The sequence below is a fragment of the Rana temporaria genome, chromosome 4 (genome assembly GCF_905171775.1).
Source record: "Rana temporaria chromosome 4, aRanTem1.1, whole genome shotgun sequence".
Lineage (NCBI taxonomy): Eukaryota > Metazoa > Chordata > Amphibia > Anura > Ranidae > Rana > Rana temporaria.
The window spans coordinates 355,084,049-355,107,760 of NC_053492.1; the positions used below are offsets into that span (position 1 = coordinate 355,084,049).

Genomic DNA, 23,712 nt, shown 5'->3' on the forward strand with positions numbered 1-23,712 from the left:
TTTGATTAGTGATCAATCAAAAAAGGGCAGAAGAGAGCTATGACTGACACATCCCTTTATTTTATATGAACAGCCTACACAGTCAAGCGTATTCAACAGCACAAAGAATTAAGCATCAGTGATAAAGTGCAGTCACTTTATATCAATTAAAATTAATCTTACAGAAGCAACACTATTACAACACACAATTGATCAATCATTACTACTGCTACAAGGGGTGCTGGTGTGGATTATTCATACAATATTACAACCACAATAATTACCCTAAAATTATATTGTTAACCCCCTATCTCCTTTTATCTTGTAAAACACTGCATAATATAAAACACTGTATAATAATACAGGCGAACATTACATCTTGATTATAATGGTAAAATATAGATCAAACCACAAATATCAATCAGTTCACCAAGTTTAAATCAGAAAAGCAACACCACAACATATTACATTTTACAAAGTCAGCATGTTGTAATAAGTATAAAGCAGTTCCAATATTTATTACCTCTTCTGTGTATTCTTTTGCAAGAGGAGCTCCAGCAGTAACCTGAAATTATAAAAAAATAAGATGTATATTCTTAATTGAGTAGGTGAATGCATGTCAAAGAAATTAAACAAATAGATCAAAGGGAAACTATGCTGTTTTAATTTACATTTTATGTTCATAAACTGAGGTTTTCTATTTTTTTAATTATACAAATGATTGAGTTTACAAATGTAAATCCAATAAAGGATACACTTGTGAAATAAAATTTGGGCGCCTTTCACGCGGCAAGCCCGTTCGAATCCGCCTGTCTATTTTTTCCAGGCGGAACCGAGCGGGCCATCCTTTGACTCCTATGGGAGACTGTCAGCGGAGATGTGTCCGCCGACACCCGTCTTACATCCGATCCGCTAAAATCAGACATATGGTGGTACGTGCGCCATGCGTCTTGGTGGATCGGATCGGATGAGAGCTGATGAAAACAGACATGATGTCCGTTTTCATCTGATCTCTCGATAGGAATCAGAGGCGCTCTGACAGGCTCCTCCCTGCTCAGTGAGCAGAGACGGATCCGTCATCGGCCAGCTCAGCGGAGATCAATGGAGCGATCTCCTGCTAAGCGGATCCACCTCGTGTGGAAGAGGCCTTAGGCTTCATGCACAATGGCTTAAAAAAAAAAAAAAAAACACTTTGCTTCTACAGGAGTATTTTGTTTTCTGCCTGTAGAAGCAGCTCAATTTTATCCTATGTGTTCATGCACATTAGGACGATTACAGTCATATTTTGAGCTCAGTGTTTAGAGGCAGGAAAAAATAAACTTCTGGTTCACTGTTCTGATTGGAGCTTTCTGGCAGAATTTTTTATTTTTTTTTAAACTCTCCAAAACTCATCTAAACGTTGTACAAAACATGCTCTATATGAGCATGTTTTACTCCCAAGAGAGCCTTTGCACATTTAGGGGGTTTAGAAGCGGTTTGACTTTAGACCGTTTCTGAACTCTCTAGGATTACTTCTCAACAGAGAGAGTCAAGAGATGGAAACATTTAATGAACCTAAAAAATATTTTTTTTAACTTGTTAAAACTAAAAACACACCAAAAGCAAGGGTATTTAATAAATGACGTCGATAAAAATCTAGAATATTTAACATTTCACTCACAGCAATTGCAAGTTTTGCATTTTATAGAAGTTATATACAGTATGCTGGAAAAGCTACTTTTCTGCTATAGTAAATACATTACTAAACCAAATGTTGGTTTAGAAGGGAAAAACTCCAATGATCACGTAAGCATTGTAACATACAGAAGAACTTACATTGGGCCCTCCTCCATGCATCTTTAGCGCTCTAATAGTAGCAACAAGAACAACCACATTGGGAATCAAGCCAGAAGCTCTGCACTTAATGTTGAAGAATTTTTCCATTCCAATGTCTGCACCAAATCCAGCTTCTGTCACTAGAAAAAAAAAAAAAAAAGAGTAAATCATGAACAAACATTAAAGTAATCCTCTAAACCACTACTATGTCAAAGTCCACAAATTGTACATTATTTATCTTTCCGTGTACAATCTCCCAAATTGGTAACAGGATAAATATTACCATATAGGAATTTCTGAACAATGGTACTGACCATTGCTAGGCCTGCATAATAAAAAAATGACTAGTACATACTGTGGGACTACTTCTGGTACTAGTTCTACAAGCACAGGTTTATCCTACTACCAGGCATTGGTTTAAGCCCATTAACTAGTTGCTTTTGTATTGTGGATTTAATTTAATTTACTAGGTCACATCACAAGTATCCACCAACCAGGGCTGTCTTTAACATTGATTGGACACTGGGCAAATGTTTTTTTGCCCCCCCCCCCCCATGCAATTTTGCTCTCCATTCCAAAAACTGGTCCAGGCTCGCTAATTGGTTGCTGCACATCCTTACTGTTCACTGATCTGGTTACTAGAGGTTACTGCACATTAATACTGCTCACCCATTGGTTGCTAGAAGTTACTGAACATTATTACCTCTCACTGATTTGTTGCTGAAAGTTTCAGCCTTTTATCCATTTTTATCCTTTTAGCATCCATTTATTTAAAACACATGCCAGCAGAGAAACAATAAGTGCATACTTACGCATCAAAACACATCAACAGACACAAAATATATATATTATTAATTACAGTAATTGCAGCCGTTCCCACACTGGCAACCACCCACAGTCAGAACACAAAACACATAGCGGGTGTGTGGGTACAGAAACTGAAAAAGCACCATGCGACTTCCCTGTGGCTACATTTAAAAAAAGTGCAGGCTCCTTTTTCCCCCCGAAAATGTAGGCACAGCTCCCCATACACATAAATGGGTTGTCGTCCCCGGCAGATGCGGGCCTCAAACCCACTCAAGTGTGAGCCTAGCCTTGGGATTCAGAGCAGTGTACACATGTCAGTAGTAGGTAGGGCACTGTACAGAGAAAAGTATGGCAGAGGACAGGAGATTACAGGACAGGGGGTCAGTAGGGAAGAGCTTAACTTAACTAGTTTAGTGCTACATGTTTGCCCAAAAAAGGTAATCGTACACAGAACGTGTAGCATGTCCAGTCTTTCTGCCCTGATCCCCCCTGCCAGTACACAGCAATTTGGCTATGATTAATCAAAGCTGCATTGCCGAGTACACAGAAGTTTGGCAGCTTCAGCGGTCAATAAAAACAAAACAAAACAAAAACGCATTCTGACAGTGTTTACAGTGCCTTGAAAAAAGTATTCATACCCCTCCGAATTCTCCACATTTTGTCATGTTACAACCAAAAAAAGTAAATGTATTTTATTGGGCTTTTATGTGATAGACAAACACAAAGTGGCACATATTTGTAAAGTGGAAGGAAAATGCTAAATGGGTTTACCAAAGTTTTTACAAATAAATATTTGAAAAGTGTGGCGTGCATTTGTATTCAGCCCCCTTTACTCTGATACCCCCAAATGAAAATGTAGTGGAACCAATAGCCTTCAGACGTCATCTAATAGAGTCCACCTGTGTGTAATTCAAATGCAGTATAAATAAAGCTGTCCAGTGAAGCCCTCAGCTTTTAGAGAGCCTTAGGGAACAAACAGCTTTATGAAGGCCAATAAACACACCAGATAGCTCAAGGATAAAGTTGTGGAGAAGTTTAAAGCAGGGTTATGTTATACAAAAATATCTCAAGCTTTGAACAGCTGATGGAGCACGGTTCAATCCATCATCCGAAAACGGAAAGAGTATGGCACAACTGCAAATCTACAAAGACATGGCTGTCTATCTAAACTGACAGGCCGGGCAAGGAGAGCATTAGAGAGGCAGCCAAGAGGCCCATGGAAACTCTGGAGGAGCAGCAGAGATCCACAGCTCAGGTTGGAGAATCTGTCCACAGGACAACTATTATGCCCCATACACACGATCGGAATTTCCAATGGAAAAAGTCAGACAGACTTTTTCTAATCGGAAATTCCAACCGTGTGTATGCCCCATCTGAGTAATTCCATCGAAAATTCTGATGAATTCCATTGGAGTTTACATAGAGATGTTTACATGTTCTTTTCCTCCGATGGAATTCTGTCGGAATTCCGATGTGAATTTGGTCGGCCAAAGGGCTGATCGTGTGTACAGGGCATTAGTCGTGCACTCCACAAATCTGGCCTTTATAGAAGAGTGGCAAGAAGAAAGCTATAAGAAGTCCCATTTGCAGTATGTGAGAAACCATGTGGGGGACACCGCAAACATGTGGAAGAAGGTGCTTTACTCAGATGAAACCAAAGTTAAACTTTTTGGCCTAAAAGCAAAATGTTATGTGTGGCGGAAAACACTGCACATCACCCTGAACACACAACCCCGAATGTGAAACATGGTGCTGGCAGCATCATGTTGTGGGGATGCGTTTCTTCAGCTGGGACAGGGAAGCTGGTCAGAGGAAATGGCAAGATGAATGGAACCAAATACAGGACAGTCTTGGAAGAAAACCTGTTACGGTCTGCAAAAGGACTTGACTGGGATGGAGGTTCACCTTCCAGCAGGACAATGGACCCTAAACGTACAGCCAGAGCTACAATTGTTTAGACAAAAGCATATTTATGTGTTAGAATGGCCCAAAGTCCAGATCTACCGTAATTCTAATAGAGAATCTGTGGCAAGAAAATTACTGTTTACAGACACTCTAAATCCATTCAGGGAGCTTGAACTATTTTACAAATAATGGGCAAAAATGTAATGCCCTGTACACACCATCGGTTCGTCTGATGAAATTGGACTGATGGACCATTTTCATCGGACAAACTGATCGTGTGTGGGCCCCATCAGTTTTTTCCCCATCGGTGAAAAAAAATAGAACCCGTTTAAAAAATTTTGTATGGTTAAAAAACCGATAGGAAAAAACGATCGTCTGTGGGGAAATCCATCGGTCAAAAATCCACGCATGCTCAGAATCAAGTCGCAAGCATTGAACTTCATTTTTCTCAGCACGTCGTAGTGTTTGATGTCACCGCGTTGGACACGATCGGTTTTTTAACCGATGGTGTGTAGGCAAGACTGATGAAAGTCAGCTTCATCGGATATCTGATGAAAAAATCCATCAGACCGTTTTCATCAGACGAACCAATTGTGTGTACAGGGCAAAACTCCATTTTCCTTCCACTTCACAATTATGTGCCACTTTGCGTTGGTCTATCACATAAAATCCCAGTAAAATACATTTATGTTTCTGGTTGTAACATGACAAAATGTGGAAATTGCAAGGCGTATGAATTTTTTTTCAAAGCACTGTATAAATAACACTTTATGTAGTATCTGAGCAAGATACAACATAAGTTACTTCTGTATCATTCTGTTTATACATCTGCAGATAAAAAAGGGATAAAGTTTGACCTGCAGATTATGTCAGTTAAAGCGACCTGATGAAAAATAAATAAAAAAAGGTTTGGTTTTTAAACATATTTGTGGTTTAACACATTATTAACCATTCATTTACTCTAATCTGCCCAAATTAACTCCTTATTCTCATCCAATTATTTTCCTGCTGATTTTTTTTCTTGTTCATTTCTAGTTGCGTACATTTCTGCTTCACCTGCTGTAGATATATGGATAGGTATTGGGAGGGTGACGTAAAGTAATCTAGGACAGCAAATTTACCCTGTTATACAAGCTGTACACTCACTACTTTACATTGTAGCAAAGTGTAATTTCTTCAGTGTTGTCACATGAAAAGATATAATAAAATATTTACAAAAAAGTGAGGGGTGTACAGACTTGAGATACTGTATATAAACTCACTTAATACAAAACGGTGGACACTTTTCCAAAAGGGGTCTTTGGAACCATTAATGTATCCTAAATTTACAAATACACCAGACAGGAGAAATATATTATACTTTGTTCTATAAATATGAGGGATGGGGGCAATGCTGGTTATGAGTTTGATGTGTACAATTTCATAAACTGCACAGTACAGACTTGGAGAGGGAGACCAAACCAGTTGTGATTCAGTGCTTACGTGCCAACCAACAAAAAGCTGATATAAGTGCATTAATCCATACAGTGTAAGCAAACTTGCATATTTTAGTGCCAAGAAGCCCCTGAGGCTGCATACAGCTGCTCATATACATATGAATGGGAGAAGGTGGTTGTAGGCAGCCATGTACTACTACTTGCGCAAGTGGGGCATGTGCATGGATGTAATGTCCCAAAAGTAGTAAATGTGCATTCAGGAAATTATGATACAAAAATAAAACTGCGCCAATAAAACCAACCAGCAACAGGGTGCCAGTAATTAATAGAGAAAAACAAAGTCTCTGAGCCCCAAGAATAATAACATAATAGGGGTATAGATATTAGAAAAGTCCCAAGTTGTATGTAGGGGATCAAGGCAGACCCCGCAAACAGGATAAACAGCACCACCGTGAAAATGACTTCTTGTGAGGAAACCACCACCTAATGGAAAGCCGCTTACCACAACCAAGAGGTTCAAAAGCCTATAAGAAACTCCTTCCACGAACTGAGGCACCGGACAAGCAGGGACTCCAAAGGACAGTTATAAGAGGATTTGACAAGTCTCCAGAGATATAAAAGAGGAAGCTACCCACGGCCTGCTTTTCAGAGGTCCCCCCTCCCCTATCTCCACTCCACTATACTTCCAGAGCTCCCCGTGTTTATTGACACTATCCAGCAAAATAAATGGTGAATTGGGCAATAGCTTGCAGGCAACAATAGCTGAGCTCTTTGAACTTCTAGTAGCCCTGATCTGTCTTTGGAGATCAATGAGAAAGTTCTTGCTCTCGATTAACATATATTAAATTTAACACATGATGCTTCATTTATACTTCAAAGTATGCTTGTTTTCTTTATTTTACATTGTTATTGCTTTATAGTTCACCTTTTTTTGCACCTGTAACATATTTTCAATATATTTCTGTACCCCTTGTCATGCTTTATTTTATGGCCTTCCCCTAGTCCATCCCATGCTTTCCAAAACTGAATTTACTGGTTACAATGGTGATTTGCAGGTTTAGCCTTTTGTGTCTGCAGAAAACGATTTTGGAATCATCCAAGCCTCGTTGTAATGTTTAGTCGTGCACACTGTGGCACACAACTCTGTGATTGAATCAGTGCACGCATTGAAGTATTCCGACTTTTTAAAATCCAGTTTGTGTAATCACAGAACTAAAAAAGAAAGTGATTGTATGTTAAAAAATAAGGAAATAAAGTGAAAAAGCCTGAACTACACGTGTGCTTGTTCACAAATAAGGTAAATTGGCACTGGAAGGGCCGCGATCAATGGCCTTGGGTCCCTTATGCCACGTACACACGATCCACGATCTGATTTTCTGACGGAAAAGCTTGGATGGTTTTTCTGACGGCATTCCGTTCAAGTTTGGCTTGCATACACACGTCACACAAGTTCTCTGTACTTTCGTCCGTCAAGAACGCAGTGACGTACAACACTACGAAGAGCCGAGAAAATTAATTTCAATGTTTCCGAACATGCGTCGGAATTTTTTGCGTCTGAATTGCTACAGACGATCGGATTTTCTGTTTTTGCGCAAGTCAGTATAACATCCCTGTATTTGACTATTACTTAGGAGTTCAATGCAGTCTCTTGCTGTCCTGACTTTTTTTTATATAGTGGCTTACTGTCCCTTGTGCCCTCTCCTGTCCATCTTGGTGCCCGCAGTAGGTTTGGAGGCGTCTGTTTGTTTTTTGTAATTTCTAACATTGTGAGTGTGACTTAATACATTACTTACGATGCCGTGTTACAATATCGTTAAAATGTTTAATGGGTAAACGTTGTACCTTATAGTTTTTCTACTATATTTTTATGTAGAGAATATCCATCATACTCACCCCCTGAAGAAGACAACAGAGGTTGAAATGCATTGGGGTTTTGCTCACATACCAGGGACTTTGGGTCCCTTTTCCAGTGGATTGATGGGTATTCTATTTTTTGTTGTGAGAGTTTTAATAGGATCTCTATATGGTAACTATTGTCTATTGTTTTAATGTTTTGCACAATACAACTTTGCATATTTTGTCATTCATATTCTTTAGTATAAAAATGAGGGGGGTGTAATGGCGCTTGCCACTAATATAATAAGCAAATGATTAATAATGAGCACAAAATTATTAAATGACCAGTAAAAATGTGTTTCACACCTTATTCCTTGAAAAAACCTCCAAACATCAATAACAATGATGAGAAGGATGAATACCGTGAAAAATAATGAAAATCCAAAATATATGATTGACTAAAAACCATTTCGGTCATCAGACATTTATTCAAATAAATATCCCAAAAATTGATAATATATAAAAGTGAGAAAATGAATCCTTCAGTGAATAAATAGTGACATCAAACATCCAGTGTATATTACAAAAAATAAAAACTGCAAGAAAAAATGCAAAAAAATAAATGTATCAAAAAAAGTCCATGTGCACAATCCCTGTGCTAAAAATAAATGTTCAATCAAAATAACAGTGCTTCAGTAATGTTTTCAAACAGTGTGTGGTGCTTCAAAGAACAATAATCCAAATAATAAAGTGTTTCCAAAGTGCAAATGTGCTTGAATGATAGCTGTAATCCACCGTACAATCATTAAGTGTAACTGTGCAGAACCAACACCAGTGTATGGTAGTACAAGCCTCTCACCTTAGGAAAGGCTATAATGAGCCTATAATGATTGCTGAAAAGCCCAGCAGATATCCCTGCAGATCAATGCTTCCAGGACAGATTTTTCTCCACACTCCCAGCTGCAGCTCTCACAGGTCCTAGCCAGAACACTCCCAGCATGGATGGCACTCAATAAAACACATATGATATCCCCATAGTGTTATATAGTATGCAAACATAAGGTTTTAATGAGCAAAAAGAAATGCACTCACATTTAGAACGATTAAAAAAACATCAGGCAGCATGTAGCTGACAGGCGTGTGTCTCCGAGTAGTATCCGTTCTCGGCCGCGAACGGAGATGACGTCACCGACAGCTCTCCTGAATCTTGACGCTTTGCATGGCAGCCCGACGCCACTTAATCATAAGATCCTTAAGAACCCTCTTCTTATGATTAAGTGGCGTCGGGCTGCCACGCAACGCGTCAAGATTCAGGAGAGCCATCGGTGACATCATCTCCGTTCGCGGCCGAGAACGGAGACTACTCAGAGACACACGCCTGTCAGCTACATGCTGCCTGATGTTTTTTTAATCGTTCTAAATGTGAGTGCATTTCTTTTTGCTCATTAAAACCTTATATTTGCATACTACACTATGGGGATATCATATGTGTTTTATTGAGTGCCATCCATGCTGGGAGTGTTCTGGCTAGGACCTGTGAGAGCTGCAGCTGGGAGTGTGGAGAAAAATCTGTCCTGGAAGCATTGATCTGCAGGGATATCTGCTGGGCTTTTCAGCAATCATTATAGGCAAGTTATAGCCTTTCCTAAGGTGAGATGCTTGTACTACCATACACTGGTGTTGGTTCTGCACAGTTACACTTAATGATTGTACGGTGGATTACAGCTATCATTCAAGCACATTTGCACTTTGGAAACACTTTATTATTTGGATTATTGTTCTTTGAAGCACCACACACTGTTTGAAAACATTACTGAAGCACTGTTATTTTGATTGAACATTTATTTTTAGCACAGGGATTGTGCACATGGACTTTTTTTGATACATTTATTTTTTTGCATTTTTTCTTGCAGTTTTTATTTATTGTAATATACACTGGATGTTTGATGTCACTATTTATTCACTGAAGGATTCATTTTCTCACTTTTATATATTATCAATTTTTGGGATGTTTATTTGGATAAATGTCTGATGACCGAAATGGTTTTTTTAGTCAATCATATATTTTGGATTTTCATTATTTTTCACGGTATTCATCCTTCTCATCATTGTTATTGATGTTTGGAGGTTTTTTCAAGGAATAAGGTGTGAAACACATTTTTACTGGTCATTAATAATTTTGTGCTCATTATTAATCATTTGCTTATTATATTAGTGGCAAGCGCCATTACACCCCCTCATTTTTATACTATTGCTGGTGCGTGAGCATCTTTCAGTAGTGGCTGCTGCCTTCATATTTTATTTATTTCATCGCTTTTTATTCATATATTAATATTAGGTTTTAGTGCCCTGGGTTAGAGTGGTTTTGCGCATTAGTTCCCCCCCTACACATATTCTTTAGTGCCCTTATAGTTCTATCCATATCAGTTCTTGGATCGCTACCTTAATCATGTGGCTTTAAAGCAGAACTAAACAATATAACAGTTTCTCTCAAAACATTTATATTCAAGGCATGCCATGAATGACAACTGTCCACAGGTGTAGCACTACGGCCACTGTAGATTAAACCAAGGCTATGTTGGCAGCTTCCTTGACTATCAAGGATGGGAGGGTTTAGTTTCACTTTAACCGCTTAATCACCGCCCTATAGATGAAAGACGTCTACAAGGCGGTTCCTTAACTCTGGGAGGATGTCCTCTCAGAATCGCGCTCCCATGGGGCGCGCACACAGGGATGTCCTCCCAGAATCGCGCTCCCATGGGGCGCGCACACAGGAATGTCCGTGACAGTCGGGTCCTCCGGACCCGACGCATCACGGACCACAGGAAATTCACCACTGATGGCGGCGGTTTACCACGTGATCGCTCCGTCCAATGGCAGAGCGATCACTTGTAAACAAACCGGTGTCATGTGATGACGCCGGTTCCTCCCTCCCCTCTCTGTACCGAACAGTACAGTGTGAGAGGAGAGGGGAGAGAGCGAATGCAGCACGAGTGCTGTGGGCTGGATCTGTGACAAATGCAGTCACAGATCCAGCCATCCATCCATCCCTACATGCTCAGCTATCCCTGCCCATACTGTGCAATACTCTGCAATACCCCACACTACTCTGCAATACCCCACAATACTCTGCAATACCCCACAATACTCTGCAATACCCCACAATACCCTGCAACGTCGCCTATGGGGATTTTTAGGTAGCAAAGTTTGGCGCCATTCCACGAGCGTGTGCAATTTTGAAGGGTGACATGTTGGGTATCTATTTACTCAGCGTAACTTCATCGTTCACATTATGCAAAAGAATGAAGAAAAAATACTAAATTTGCTAGATTTTATAACAGAAACAAAGAAAAATTATTATTTTTTTTACAGAATTTTCAGTCTTTTTTCTCTTATAGCGCAAAAAATAAAAAACCCAACGGTGATTAAATACCACCAAAATAAAGCTCTATTTGTGTGAAAAAAAGGAAGAAAATTTCATTTGGGTACAATGTTGTATGACTAAGTAATTGTCATTCAAATTGTGAGAGCACCGAAAGCTGAAAATTGGTCTGGTTATTAAGTGGGTTTACGTGCCTGGTGGTCAAGTGGTTAACCATTTTTTTTTTGTGGTGAATTGCATTAACCACTTCCCGCCCGGCCTATAGCCGATTTACGTCCGGGAAGTGGTTTTGAAATCCTGACTGGACGTCCTGCAGGATTTCATGCCGCGCATCGATCGGTGATATGGGGTGTCAGTGTGACACCCTGCATCTCCGATCTCGGTAAAGAGCCTCCGGCGGAGACTCTTTACCACGTGATCAGCCGTGTCCAATCACGGCTGATCACGATGTAAACAGGAAGAGCCATTGATGGCTCTTCCTCACTCGCGTCTGACAGACGCGAGTAGAGGAGAGCCGATCGGCGGCTCTCCTGACAGGGGGGGTTGCGCTGATTGTTTATCAGCGCAGCCCCCCCTCGGATCGCCACACTGGACCACTAGGGAAGCCCACCCTGGACCACCAGGGAAGGGCAAATAAAAAAAAAAAGAAGTCTTGAAAAAAAAAAAAAAAAAAAAAGAAGGATGCCAATCAGTGCCCACAAATGGGCACCGAGTGGCAACATGGGTAGATCAGTGCCGCCCCACAGTGTCCATCAGTGCCACCCCAGTGTCCATCAGTGCCACCCCACAGTGTCCATCAGTGCCACCCCACAGTGCCCATCCATGCCCAGTGCCCATGAGTGCCGCCTATGAGTGCCCAGTGCCACCCATGAGTGCCCATCAGTGCTGCCCATGAGTGCCCATCAGTGCCGCCCATGAGTGTCCATCAGTGCCACCCATGTGTGCCCATCAGTGCCGCATAGCAGCGCCGCCAATCAGTGCCACCTCATCTGTGCCCGTCAGTACTACCTCATCGGTGCCCATCAGTGCTGCCATATCAGTGCCCGTAATTGAAAGAGAAAACTTACTTATTTACAAAAAAATTACAGAAAAAAATAAAAACGTGATTTTTTTTCAAAATTGTCAGTCTTTTTTTAGTTGTTGCGCAAAAAAATCAAAAAAAAAATCAGAGGTGATCAAATACCACCAAAAGAAAGCTATTTGTGGTTGAAAAAAGGATGCCAATTTTGTTTGGGAGCCACGTCGCACGACCGCGCAATTGCCATTCAAAGTGCGACAGTGCTGAAAGCTGAAAATTGGCTTGGGCGGGAAGGTGCATAAGTGCCTGGTATGGAAGTGGTTAATGTGGTTATACTGAATTTGTTCACTTTTTGTATGCTCCTGGAATGTATCTTTAGTGGATTTAAACTGAATGTTAGGTTAGACATTAACCTAATTTTTTTTAGATTCAGGAACTTCTGCAAATCAATACATTTTGTAAAGGGCTTTGTAATTAGAAAGAACTTAGGACATTTAGCTACCCATGGTCCATAAAATATGAGTGTAAGTGATCCAGTAATTTCTTTCAGATTACTTCAATCTTATGCAAACACATAATGCATTATTTACAAGCAAAGGAGGAGTTCAGTTTATAGGGCGAAGATGGAGGCTTGTTAAGAAGCACTTAGTAAGCGCCAGGTAAACAGTGTAAGCAAGAATTAAAAAACAGCTGTTTACATGATTTTAAATCCTTGCAAAGCTTAGGAATTACTATGTCCGTATTTGCATTAACTACAAAATGCATGAAAATATGGAGAAACCATTGAAGAGCAAAACATCACAGCATGAATTCCACTATGAATTACATTAAATGCTGGGAAATGGTCTACACACAAACATGCACTAAATTATGAAGCCTCTTCACTGTTAGACAACTAGACAAAGATTGGCCAAGAATGTCAAAGTGTGACGTCAGTTAAAAGGAAGGAAACAGGATGTGGTTCCAAAGCTGCAAGGATGAAGGCAATACACTGCAGAGGAAATAAAAAGCAGGACAAATGAGAAGAAAACAATATGCAATGCCAAGCTCCTCCATTAGGATACTGGCCTTTGATTGCATACACTTTCCAATCGCTCCAATATTATTTCCGCTTTGCAGATTCAAGTGCCAAGAAAAACACCAACAAATGCATCCCTTGGGGACATCGGAAAAGTTCAATATAGTGAGTCTTCACTAATTACCAGATTAGGGAAACCATAAAAAGGTACAATGAAAATAATGATCAAGTTAAACACTTCATAAAGAACATGTTAATGTAATCTTAATGATGTGTTTTACTACTTGTTATATTATTGGAACTTCTGCTTTAAGCACTCCTCACCCCCTTACATGCCACATTTGACAAGTCATTCAGACACAATGACACAAACGTATAAGAGATCAGAAAGAATGTCATTAAAGTTCTTGAAGAGGGCTGGAGTCACAAGCCAGAGTACATTACAAGATATTCATAATGCCTGTCTCTGGTGTTAAAAGTGATTTTACATTCATTACCCTCTTTGATCCTGATCAGATTGTATGCTTCATGGAGCAGAAACTTAGTTCAAAATTTGAACAATTTGAAGCCTGTTAAAAAGTTCAGAAATCAAGGGTAGCAGGTATCGATTTTTCATTGTGATGTCACCAAGACCTCTAATCTGTGCAGGGCCGACGCGTACCATCCATTTCCTCCACAAACAAAAAGCCAGCAGGAGAATGGGACTTATGGATAAATCTTTTCCTGCGGCTTTTCCCAGACATACTCAGCATGGCATGAGTCTTAGGGATGGAGAGATTGTAGACTCGACCTCTGAGCATATTAGTCACAGGAAGGAGGCGCAATTGTAGGGACGATGAGGCAAACCGTCAAGATTTTTTTTTTTTTAAACAAAAAACATCTTGGAAGGCCTGATAATGCCAAGGGAGCATCAGGGAGTTGGTGATCAGCCACAGGAACACAGAGGTGGTTGCACCTTAGGTAGAGAAGTCTCATGGCATTGCAACACCCGTGACATCACTTGGCCAGAGTTTCAATCCAGATAGGGCGACTGTTTCTGCAACCGAATGAAGGGACTAGAAGACTTAGGAAGAAACAGGAAGGAGATTTCCTCACAATGAAGAACATAGACATGCTTAGTTTTGGAGGTAGCTCTGAACTGTAGTGATCCCAAGGCCAAGGTAGAACGATCGACTGCAGATACTGATAGAGGCATCGCCAAGGGAACGAGAGGAATGCCCTATTCACTAACCAAGGACAGCTCGAAGTTCCCGGGTGCCCAAGAGTCCGCATATGCAGAAACTTGATATGAGGAGTTCAGAGCCCAATAAATGGAGACGGGTATGATATATGAAGGGAAAGAGGCAGAATTTAGGTTCCGATCTAGATCACCTCCCTCAGTGACCTAGACCCAATAGTTTCCCGGACAGACAGGTCTTTATTATATGACCGTCAGCCCCACAGTAAAAGCAAAAGGTCAAATCTCAGGCGACAAAAAAAAAAAAAAGAAGCTTTTTTGAAGTGAGGCGTGTCTGGTCTACACGGTGTGCACAATTAGGCGGGTATTATAACCAAATTCAAATTTGTATGCATATTGTCTAACGCTGTATAAACATAAATGCTGGGTGGATTTAAGCATATCAGATGATGGGCATTTGTGTATCAAGGGAGGTTGTGATCTAAAAAGATCAACATCTGATTTCAAGATGTGCATAATTAGACAGCTTATTTTCCTGAAAAAAAGCTCCAAAGTTGTTAAAGTATTTCAGAGGGGATGCAGAACTCTTGGAATTGCTAAGATATTGGGGCATGATCACAGAACCAAACGTTTTGTTGCAAATAGTCCGATGAAACATGTTGAGAAAAAAACGCAAATTAACTGCCAAAGATTTGAGAAGAATCAAAATGTGAAGCTACCAGGAACCCATTATCCTCCAGTGCTGTCATATTCCAAAACTGAAACCTACTTGGAGAGCCCAGAAGTACAAGGTGTTCAGAGACATAGCCAAGGGCTGAAACTTACACAACACTGAACAGGACACAAGTTGAAACGTCAAGACTGGGCCAAGAAATAACTGAAGACAGATATATCAAAGGTTTTATGTACGGAGATGAGAGTGACTCTTGACAGACTAAGTGGATGGGGCCTGTGGCTGGATCAATAATAGGCACAGAGTTCCACTTTGACTCAGGTGCCAGAAAGGTGGAGGTGGGGTATTGGTATGGGCTGGTATTATTAAAGAGGAGGTATTAGGACCTTTTCAGGTTAAGGATGGGACTCAAAATCAACTCCCAAGCCTACTGCAAGTTTTTAGAAGACAATTTCTTCAAGCAGTGGTACAGGAAAAAAAGTCTTCATCTTTAATTTCAGAAAGACCAATATATTTATGAAGGACAATGCTCCATCGCATGCATCAAAGTACTCCACTTTGCTGCTAGCCAGTAAAGGCCTTAAAGATGAAAAAATTACATTGCCCCCTTCCTCGCCTAAACCCTATTGAGAACTTGTGGGCCCATCTTAAAGCGGTGGTTCACCCTGCAGAACAACATTTTCGCATACAATTCGGCATTGTAGCGCGAGCTACAGTATGCCGGTCTTAATTTTTTTATCGCCGTACTCACAGTGTAATCGTACATAGTAGATTCTGACTGCCCGCGGGGAATGGGCGTTCCTTTCAAGAGGGAGGGTGATTGACGGCCGGCTCTGGCGCGTCACGCTCCCCGAAGACAGCCGGAGTAGGTCTCGGCTCTTCACGGCGCCTGCGCACAGACTATGCGCAGGCGCCATGAAGAGCCAAGCCTATTTCGGCTATTTCCGGAGAAGCGTGACGCGCCAGAGCCGGCCGTCAATCACCTTCCATCTGGATTGGAACGCCCATTCCCCGTGGGCAATCGGAATCTACTATGTACGATTACACTGAGTACGGCGATAAAAAAAATTAAGACCGGCATACTGTAGCTCGCGCTACAATGCCGAATTTTAGGCTAGAAGAAAAAAAATTTTTTTTTTTATTTTATAGGGTGAACCCCCGCTTTAAACAGGAGATTTACAGTGAAGGAAAACCGTAAACCTCTCTGAACAGTGTCTTGGAGGCTGTGGTTGCTGCCAACGTAAAACATTGACCGTCAACAGATCAAGAAACTGACACACTTCATGAATGGAAGGCTTATGACTGTTATTGAAAATAAGGGTGGCTATATTGGTCACAGAATTTTTTAATTTTTTTTTAAATGTCAGAAATGTTTATTTGTAAATTTCGAGTTGTTTATTATTCTTACTTTAACACATGAAATTAAACAAGTGAGATGGGAAATTTTTCATTTAGTTTCAAATTAATTCTGCTCACTAATAGTTGTCAAATATTTGTGCACACAGATTCTCAGAAGAAAGCCAAAACCTCACTTTTAAATAATACTCTTAAATATACAGGTTTGAGGTTTAACATTTTGGATTGACCTAGAGCACTGTAGTTCAATAATGAAATTAATCCTCAAAAATACAACTTGCCTAATTGTGCACACAGTATTTGCATAGTTCTTCAGATGCCGGCATAGTTGCAGAGATGGGTTGTTCTGGAGCTTTCTGGACAACAACAGAAGCTAAACAAATCTTGTTCCTGGAAGCCGTCAACGATTTGGATGCCAAGGGCAATCAAGTCATCCAGGGAGGTGGGTATGGTTCTGCCAGCTAGTTCATACTTTTTACGATCCGCTAGACCTTGCCAAAAAGGTTGCAGTAAGGGGCTCACTATTCCATGGCAGTTCCGAAGCCAAGGTACAAAAAGGGAACTGCGTATTGACCAACAGTCATGTTTCCTCAAAGCCGAAGAGGTCCAGGAGGAGGAGGAGGCCCTGACAGGCACATCAAAGGTTTTGGGGGAAGATTGCTGGCAGGCAGAGACTGGAAACAGTAGGGTCTTGATGCTCCCACAGTGGTGAGGCCCAAGCCAGACCATCTCCAGAAATGAGTGATATCATGTATGCCACCTTGGAATGATCAGTAGGGAAATGGCCCACTAGCTCAAAGTACGTACTGATTGATGAAGCCCCGACAAGCTTTAGGATCACAGAAAAAGCGAGGCGGTGGAGGCAGCTGGAGTTTTGAAGGAGCAGCATGAACTGGAATAGGAGCCAGAATAAATGGCAAGGAAGTGGGCATCTGATCCAAAAGGGAAGAAAAGTTTTTACAGACACTGCATAATCTGCTCTTAAATAGGCCTGCTGGACATCAACTCTCTGTACCAAATACTAAAGTTGTGCCAGAAGAGGCTGCGGTGTCTCCGAGGAGGTCATGGCCTGAGCAAAGTGTCAAAGCCCCAGTCTGCTTCTTCACCAGAGCCTCTGATGGTGGATATGGACTTGCAGCAAGCTGGAGCCAGGTTGCAACCCCCAGGTATGCCCAGCTGAGGATGCAGAGAACACTTGCGTGTGCAGAGCACAACAGCAATCGATAACAGGAAATCTAGGAGACAAATCGGGGTCAGCAAACAAGCACAGACTAAATTAAGCTGGGGTCGGTGCACAGGATACACAAAAAAACAGAGCTGTGAACTTGCTCATGCAATGTGGACTACACTGAGCACGTCTTATATTAGGCAAGCAATCTGGGATGCGGGTCAGGAAATAATGGAAGGGAAGAAAATAAAAGCCCACAGAATAGCAGGCGACACCCATAGGTGAGCACAGCCAAACCACACATGTGAAAAGGAACCAGGGTAGAAAAAGCACACAGCAAGGATGGAAAAATATACAAGCATGAAAGTGCAGGCCAACGTGTGACATAAAAAGCCACTAAACACATTATTGGTGCCTTTTAACCACTTAAGGACCACTGCATGACGATATACGTCGACAGAATGGGTAGTAAGCACGCCGGCGGGGGCGCATTCGTGACCCGGCGCATTCGTGACCACGCCCGCAGGACCTGATCGCCGACGGTGTCCCGCGATCGGGTCACAGGAGCTGAAGAATGGGGAGAGGTGAGTGTAAACAAACATTCACCGTTCTCTGTGGCAGTGTCAGTGTCAGTGAAAGTCTGTCCCCTGTCATAGGGAACGACGATCAGTGATGTCACACGTACAGCCACGCCCCCCTACAGTAAGACACACACACACACAAGGTCACACTTAACCCCTACAGCACCCCCTAGTGGTTAACCCCATTACTGTGAAAATGACAATGGCAGTGATCAGTGCATTTTTATAGCACTTTTCGCTGTGAAAATGACAATGGTCCCAAAAATGTGTCCGATGTGTCCGCTATAATGTCGCAGTCATGGAAAGAAAAAAAAAAGTTCTTTTATACATTTTTTGGGGGCATTATAGCAAAAAGTAAAAAAAATATTATTTTTTTTTTAAATTGTCGCTCTATTTTTAATAGTGCGAAAAATAAAAACCGCACGAGGTGATCAAATACCACCGAAAGAACGCTCTATTTGTGGGAAAAAAAAAGGACGCCAATTTTGTTCGGGAGCCACGTCGCACGACCGCGCAATTGTCAGTTAAAGCGACGCAGTGCCGAATCGCAAAAAGGGGCCAGGTCCTTAAACTACATAATGGTCCAGGTCTTAACCAGTTAACCTGTTCTACACAGGGCCTCATCCCCTTTACCACATATGGTCACAGTTTATAGCAAAACTGAGAAAAACACCACCTATGTTGTACCACCTATGTAGCATGCTCTGTTGATATCACTTGGTGTGTCCCCACAAAAAGCAGGGGGGCTCCAACCCTGCCCAGAAAATAACAATGCTTAATTTCAAAAGTATAGAACTAATAAAAAAAACAAGATATTGGTATGCTGAGTAGTATTGGCCCCCCAGAGGAGAACATAAAAGTCCAATAAATGTAGTAGTAGGGGCAGCCAAGCACTTGGGCAGCTCTTCACAGGAGTAGAAGCGGAACTTAGTGTTTTTATTCCCTTATCTATTTCGGGTACTGCACTCAGAGGCGCTTCTTATTTTGTATCTTCAAAAGTATAGAACATGCTTTGTAAACATAAACACAGAAAGTGTTTCATGACCAGAATTGGTGCAGAACTGTACTTGGCCCCTAAAGCGGTTTTTACTTTCCTTTAGTTGTTTTTAGGCTATTCATTTTTTCGTTATGCCATGTCAGATTAGGAAACACTCCACTGGCTATCCCTAACAAGTTTATCGTTTTTACGAGCACTACCACAATGTACTCCGATATGCATTTGCAGTATTGGAGAAGGGAACAGACAATGCAAACCTAGAACCTTCAGGTTCATAGACCTTGAAATGTGAACTAGAATAAAAGTCAAGCTGGGATAAAAGAGAAAAATAAAATAAAAAAACTTTGAACAGATATAGGGATTATATGGCTTATCTCTAAAGGACGAGTATTGATGTTTTGTATATGTTTCATGAATTGCCATCGCCTAATATGGTATATCTTTGGAGTTTACCACATATTGCATGAGGCTTGGTTCACAATAGAGTCTTGTCAGCTCCAAAGCTAAACACAAGTTCAGGATCATTACAACAAATCATTCAGAGGATATACAGTATTGTCAGTCCTAAAATTAGGTGCTGTCCAGGATTATTTCTAAGCACAGATCTTCAAGTTGTTACTTGTGAACAATACAAAGGGAAACGGAAAGTGCAAGCTGCTCACTGCCACTTACTCTCTGGATGTAAACAAAACAGTCTCGGTGCAGCTGGATATTTGCAATGTCAGGAAAAAAAAATATCAAAACTGAATGGAAGCCAGTGAACTCAACCAGCCCATTTTCAAAAGCAAGAGCACAAGAAGATTTCATTTTGAATGGATATTGTTTCAAAGACTGAATTAAACACTGCCAAAAAATACAAGTTTTATCAGTGGCAATTTAATAATAGGCATATATAGTATGAAATGTCTAAGCAATTAGCAGTATTGTCTTGCAGTCTTTGGATCACCAAGGATGCCCCTCTATATAGAGTGTGCATGATTTACAAGGAGTTGCTTCTACCATAAAATCAAGGATAATTGTCTTTTACCAAAACTGTCACTGTTTATACAAGTATCAGGACATGGGACATAAAAATCCACTTTATGAAAATTAAATTGTGCCAATGGTTCAATGATCTCTATTCAAGTACTGTAGAATGTGTCAGAACTGACCGAATTTTTTTTTTCAAAAAACAAAAAAACAAGCTTACTGGTTCCAGATTAAGGGTCCTGTCAATGCCATTTTGCCAATGGAATATGTTTGGAATGCTTCAAAGATCATTTACAAATACTTTACAGGTGCATTTGACCTGCACTTACCTCTTCCTGGCTTGCATTTGTTCGGCTTTATGAGGGCTTCTCTTACATTTGTATGGGAATGCAGAACCCGTTTGATGCGAATAAAAGCCAATCAACAATGGTCTTATTAAAAGGAGTTCCGCCAGCCACTTTTAAAAATTAGAAGTCAACAGCTACACATACTGTAGCTGCTGACTTTTAACATTAGGACACTTGCCTGCCTTGGAGTCCAGCGATGTTGTCACCGCAGCCAATGTTTATATCGGCTGGTTGGGTGCTGCCGCCACCCTTGCTGGTAAAGGAATCCGGCAGTGTAGCCTTTTGGCCTCATGGCCGGGTCCCTACGGTGCACGCACGAAGAGTGCTGCGCCTTTCCACTGGCCCGGCAGAAGGGGGGGGGAGGCGGTAGGAAAGAAAATAACTTGATTCCCCCCCATCCACACAGTCTATGTAGATGGAGAAATACTTCCTGCAATGCTATTGTGTTCTGCCAGCTGGAAACCTTACCTGTCGGCAGAGCACAATGATTAGTGTTGCTGGCTATAGCCAGATTCAACAATGTAAAATATGATTTTTTACCATTTTTCAAGTGGTCTTAAAGTTTTGATCAGGACTGTATTAGGTTTCTGCATTTTTATTCCCTTTTAGCTTCATAATTGTTCACACATTTGCACAGTTCAGGAATTCTAATTGTTTGCAACAACGTTGTTAATTTGTATGTATATTTCTATGGATGCATTGCTCAACTCCTTTGGAACAAAAAAAAAAAAAAAAGTTGGTCCTTGAACTTGCCAACATCCTATAATGCCGCGTACAAACGACCGTTTTTCATGACGTGAAAAATGATTTTTTTTTAAAGGTGTGGGCTCCAGAGCATGTTTCGTGACGTGAAAAATGGGCATTAAAAATTTAAAAAACATGCTCTATTTTTTCGCGTGCATGCTCAGAAGCAAGTTATGAGACAGGAACGCTCGTTCTGGTTAAAGTAGCGTTCGTAATGGAGAAAGCACATTTGTCACGCTGTAACAGACTAAAAATCATGAAGACTGAAAAGCGCAAATCGTCTCTCACCAAAAACTTTTACCAACACGAAATCAGCAAAAGCAGCCCCAAGGGTGGCGCCATCCGAATGGTACTTCCCCTTTATAGTGCCGTTGTACGTAGGCAAGGCAGGCTTGACAAGAATCAGGTCGAAAAAAACCATTGTTTTTTCTAGACCATTAAAAATGGTCATGTGTACGCGGCATCAGCACAAAATAAATGTATTGAGTCTTACTACTGGTGGCAGAGAGCTTTTTGGTCTAACTCCAGGTAAATGTCTAAAAACAAAGTGGGATACCTATATAAGAGCCTATTTTATCTGCCAAAGGATTTGTATTGATGTCCAGCCAGCTGTGAGATATATATATATATATATATATATATATATATATATAGCTCATTCAGACAGCACAGACAGGTTGGTAGCCTGGCATTACGTCAATGACTACACAATTGGTTATCTACTTGCCCCAGTCTGTGATTAGACACTGAAAGAGCAGCAGACCGATTACGGTAATTTAATGTTGTGCCCACACTGCTTTCTCCTCCTGTCAGTATTTTCCTTGACAACCCAACTGGACCCTAGTGCTACCCAAGCCTCTCACAGTCCACTGTGCAATAGATTAAAAGAAACGGACACCAAAATAAATGAAAGTGCCTAGTTGCACTTTAAAAACCTTTAATCATTTTGATAATTAATACATTATTAAATGAACACGATGAGCATTCCTTGCTATGCTCAGTGGTTCTAGACACTGGCCCTTATGACTTAAGGGTCGGCAGATGTAATTACATCACATAGTAGGGGAATGCAGAGATCGGACACACATAAGTCTTATGAGGATTATTTAAAAAAGCAACCGCTTTAATTTGAGATTAAATTAAAAGATTTAAAATAATAAATTAAAAACAGAAAAAAAAGGCTCTCAACTGGGTATTTTTTTTTTTAAGAATCATTGACAATTTAAAGTCTGAAACTATATGGCCTTGTGCACAATAGACATTTTTTACAGCCGCTCTTAGGGGCGTCTGGTATTTTTTATATCCTGCCTCTAATATCTCCTGCATGTTAGCCTATGTATTCATGTACACATTGAATTTTACAGAATTTAGTGGCAGGAGAGTTTAGAGGCAGGAAAAAAAAAAAAAAAAAAAACACCATACTGCCAGTGCATCCAGGAGCAGCAGAGTTTTCATTAGATTGATTCTCTGAATAAATAAATAGGAGTACAATGTACATGCTTTACATTCCGCGTATTTCTTATGTGATGTTCGCACATCTGCAGATTATATTTAATTTTTTTGCAGGCCAAGTTCAAATGGAGACGTTGCGTGTTAAGGCAGTCTGGTTTGACAGTACAGTGCTTACAATGACACAAAACAGAAACATGGACACAAAGGCTGATGTCTAAGCTTAATTTTTGTTGTTAGTAGACTTAAGAGATGGGTCATCTGGTGTTTGTCATGCTAGCACATGGCAGTTTATAGATGGGCATTTTCCCAATGTAAAGTCTGCATGCCTTGATATGAAACGCAATAGGATTTGGCTACAAAATTCCAAACATGCCACTCATTGGTTTTAAACTACAATACAAATCACTTAAATCAGAACACTTTCAGCTGTATAGAGGGTATATTACAAAGATAATTTTATTGTATGAGAAATAATATCAGTACATACCGACAGAGAATGCAAGAATAAATCCAAAATCACAAAGTATATTTCTACACGATAGAATCAGTAGAATTCAGTTTAGCATGCCAGTTTTTAAACTACATTAAAATTTATGTGTAAAAACTTCCCATAGAGTATTTTCTCCATGAAGTAAAATGCCATAGTTCCTAAGTGTCTCAGATCCTGTGGGATTATCCTGCTTTTCTAAACAATTTCCCTCAGTACATAGTTGCCAGAGAACCAGCAGCCCCAACAACCGAGTTGCGCCACCGCACATGCCCGTGCACGAACGGCGCGCACGCATGCGCGGTTCTGCGATACGGCGCGTGCACGCACAAGCGCCTCCCCGCACGCCTGTCACGTACCTGGTACAGAGCAGATCCTGACGTGCAGGGAGCGGCAACTCTTGCTCCTCTGGTAGAGCAGACAGGGAGCGCTAGAGTTCAGAGTCGCACAAGCGCCTAATATGGTGCTGTGCAGGTCTGCAGTGGTTTCCTGAAGACTCCGGGGGTGCTGTGCAGGAACTACGGAGATGCTGGAAGGTCAGACAGCAAACAACAGGAGCTTGGTG

General features: G+C 40.9%; 1 protein-coding gene across 1 annotated transcript in view; it reads right to left on the reverse strand.

Annotated features, from left to right (window-relative positions):
• The window catches only part of MTHFD1L (methylenetetrahydrofolate dehydrogenase (NADP+ dependent) 1 like), a 337,567-nt gene that overhangs the window by 140,716 nt on the left and 173,139 nt on the right, over window positions 1-23,712 (reverse strand). Inside the window, exons 21-22 of the mRNA XM_040350849.1 lie at window positions 1,795-1,934; window positions 503-544 (exon numbers count right to left, since the gene is read on the reverse strand). Of these exons, the coding sequence (XP_040206783.1) occupies window positions 503-544; window positions 1,795-1,934 (182 nt within the window). The remainder of the gene's footprint in view (window positions 1-502; window positions 545-1,794; window positions 1,935-23,712) is intronic.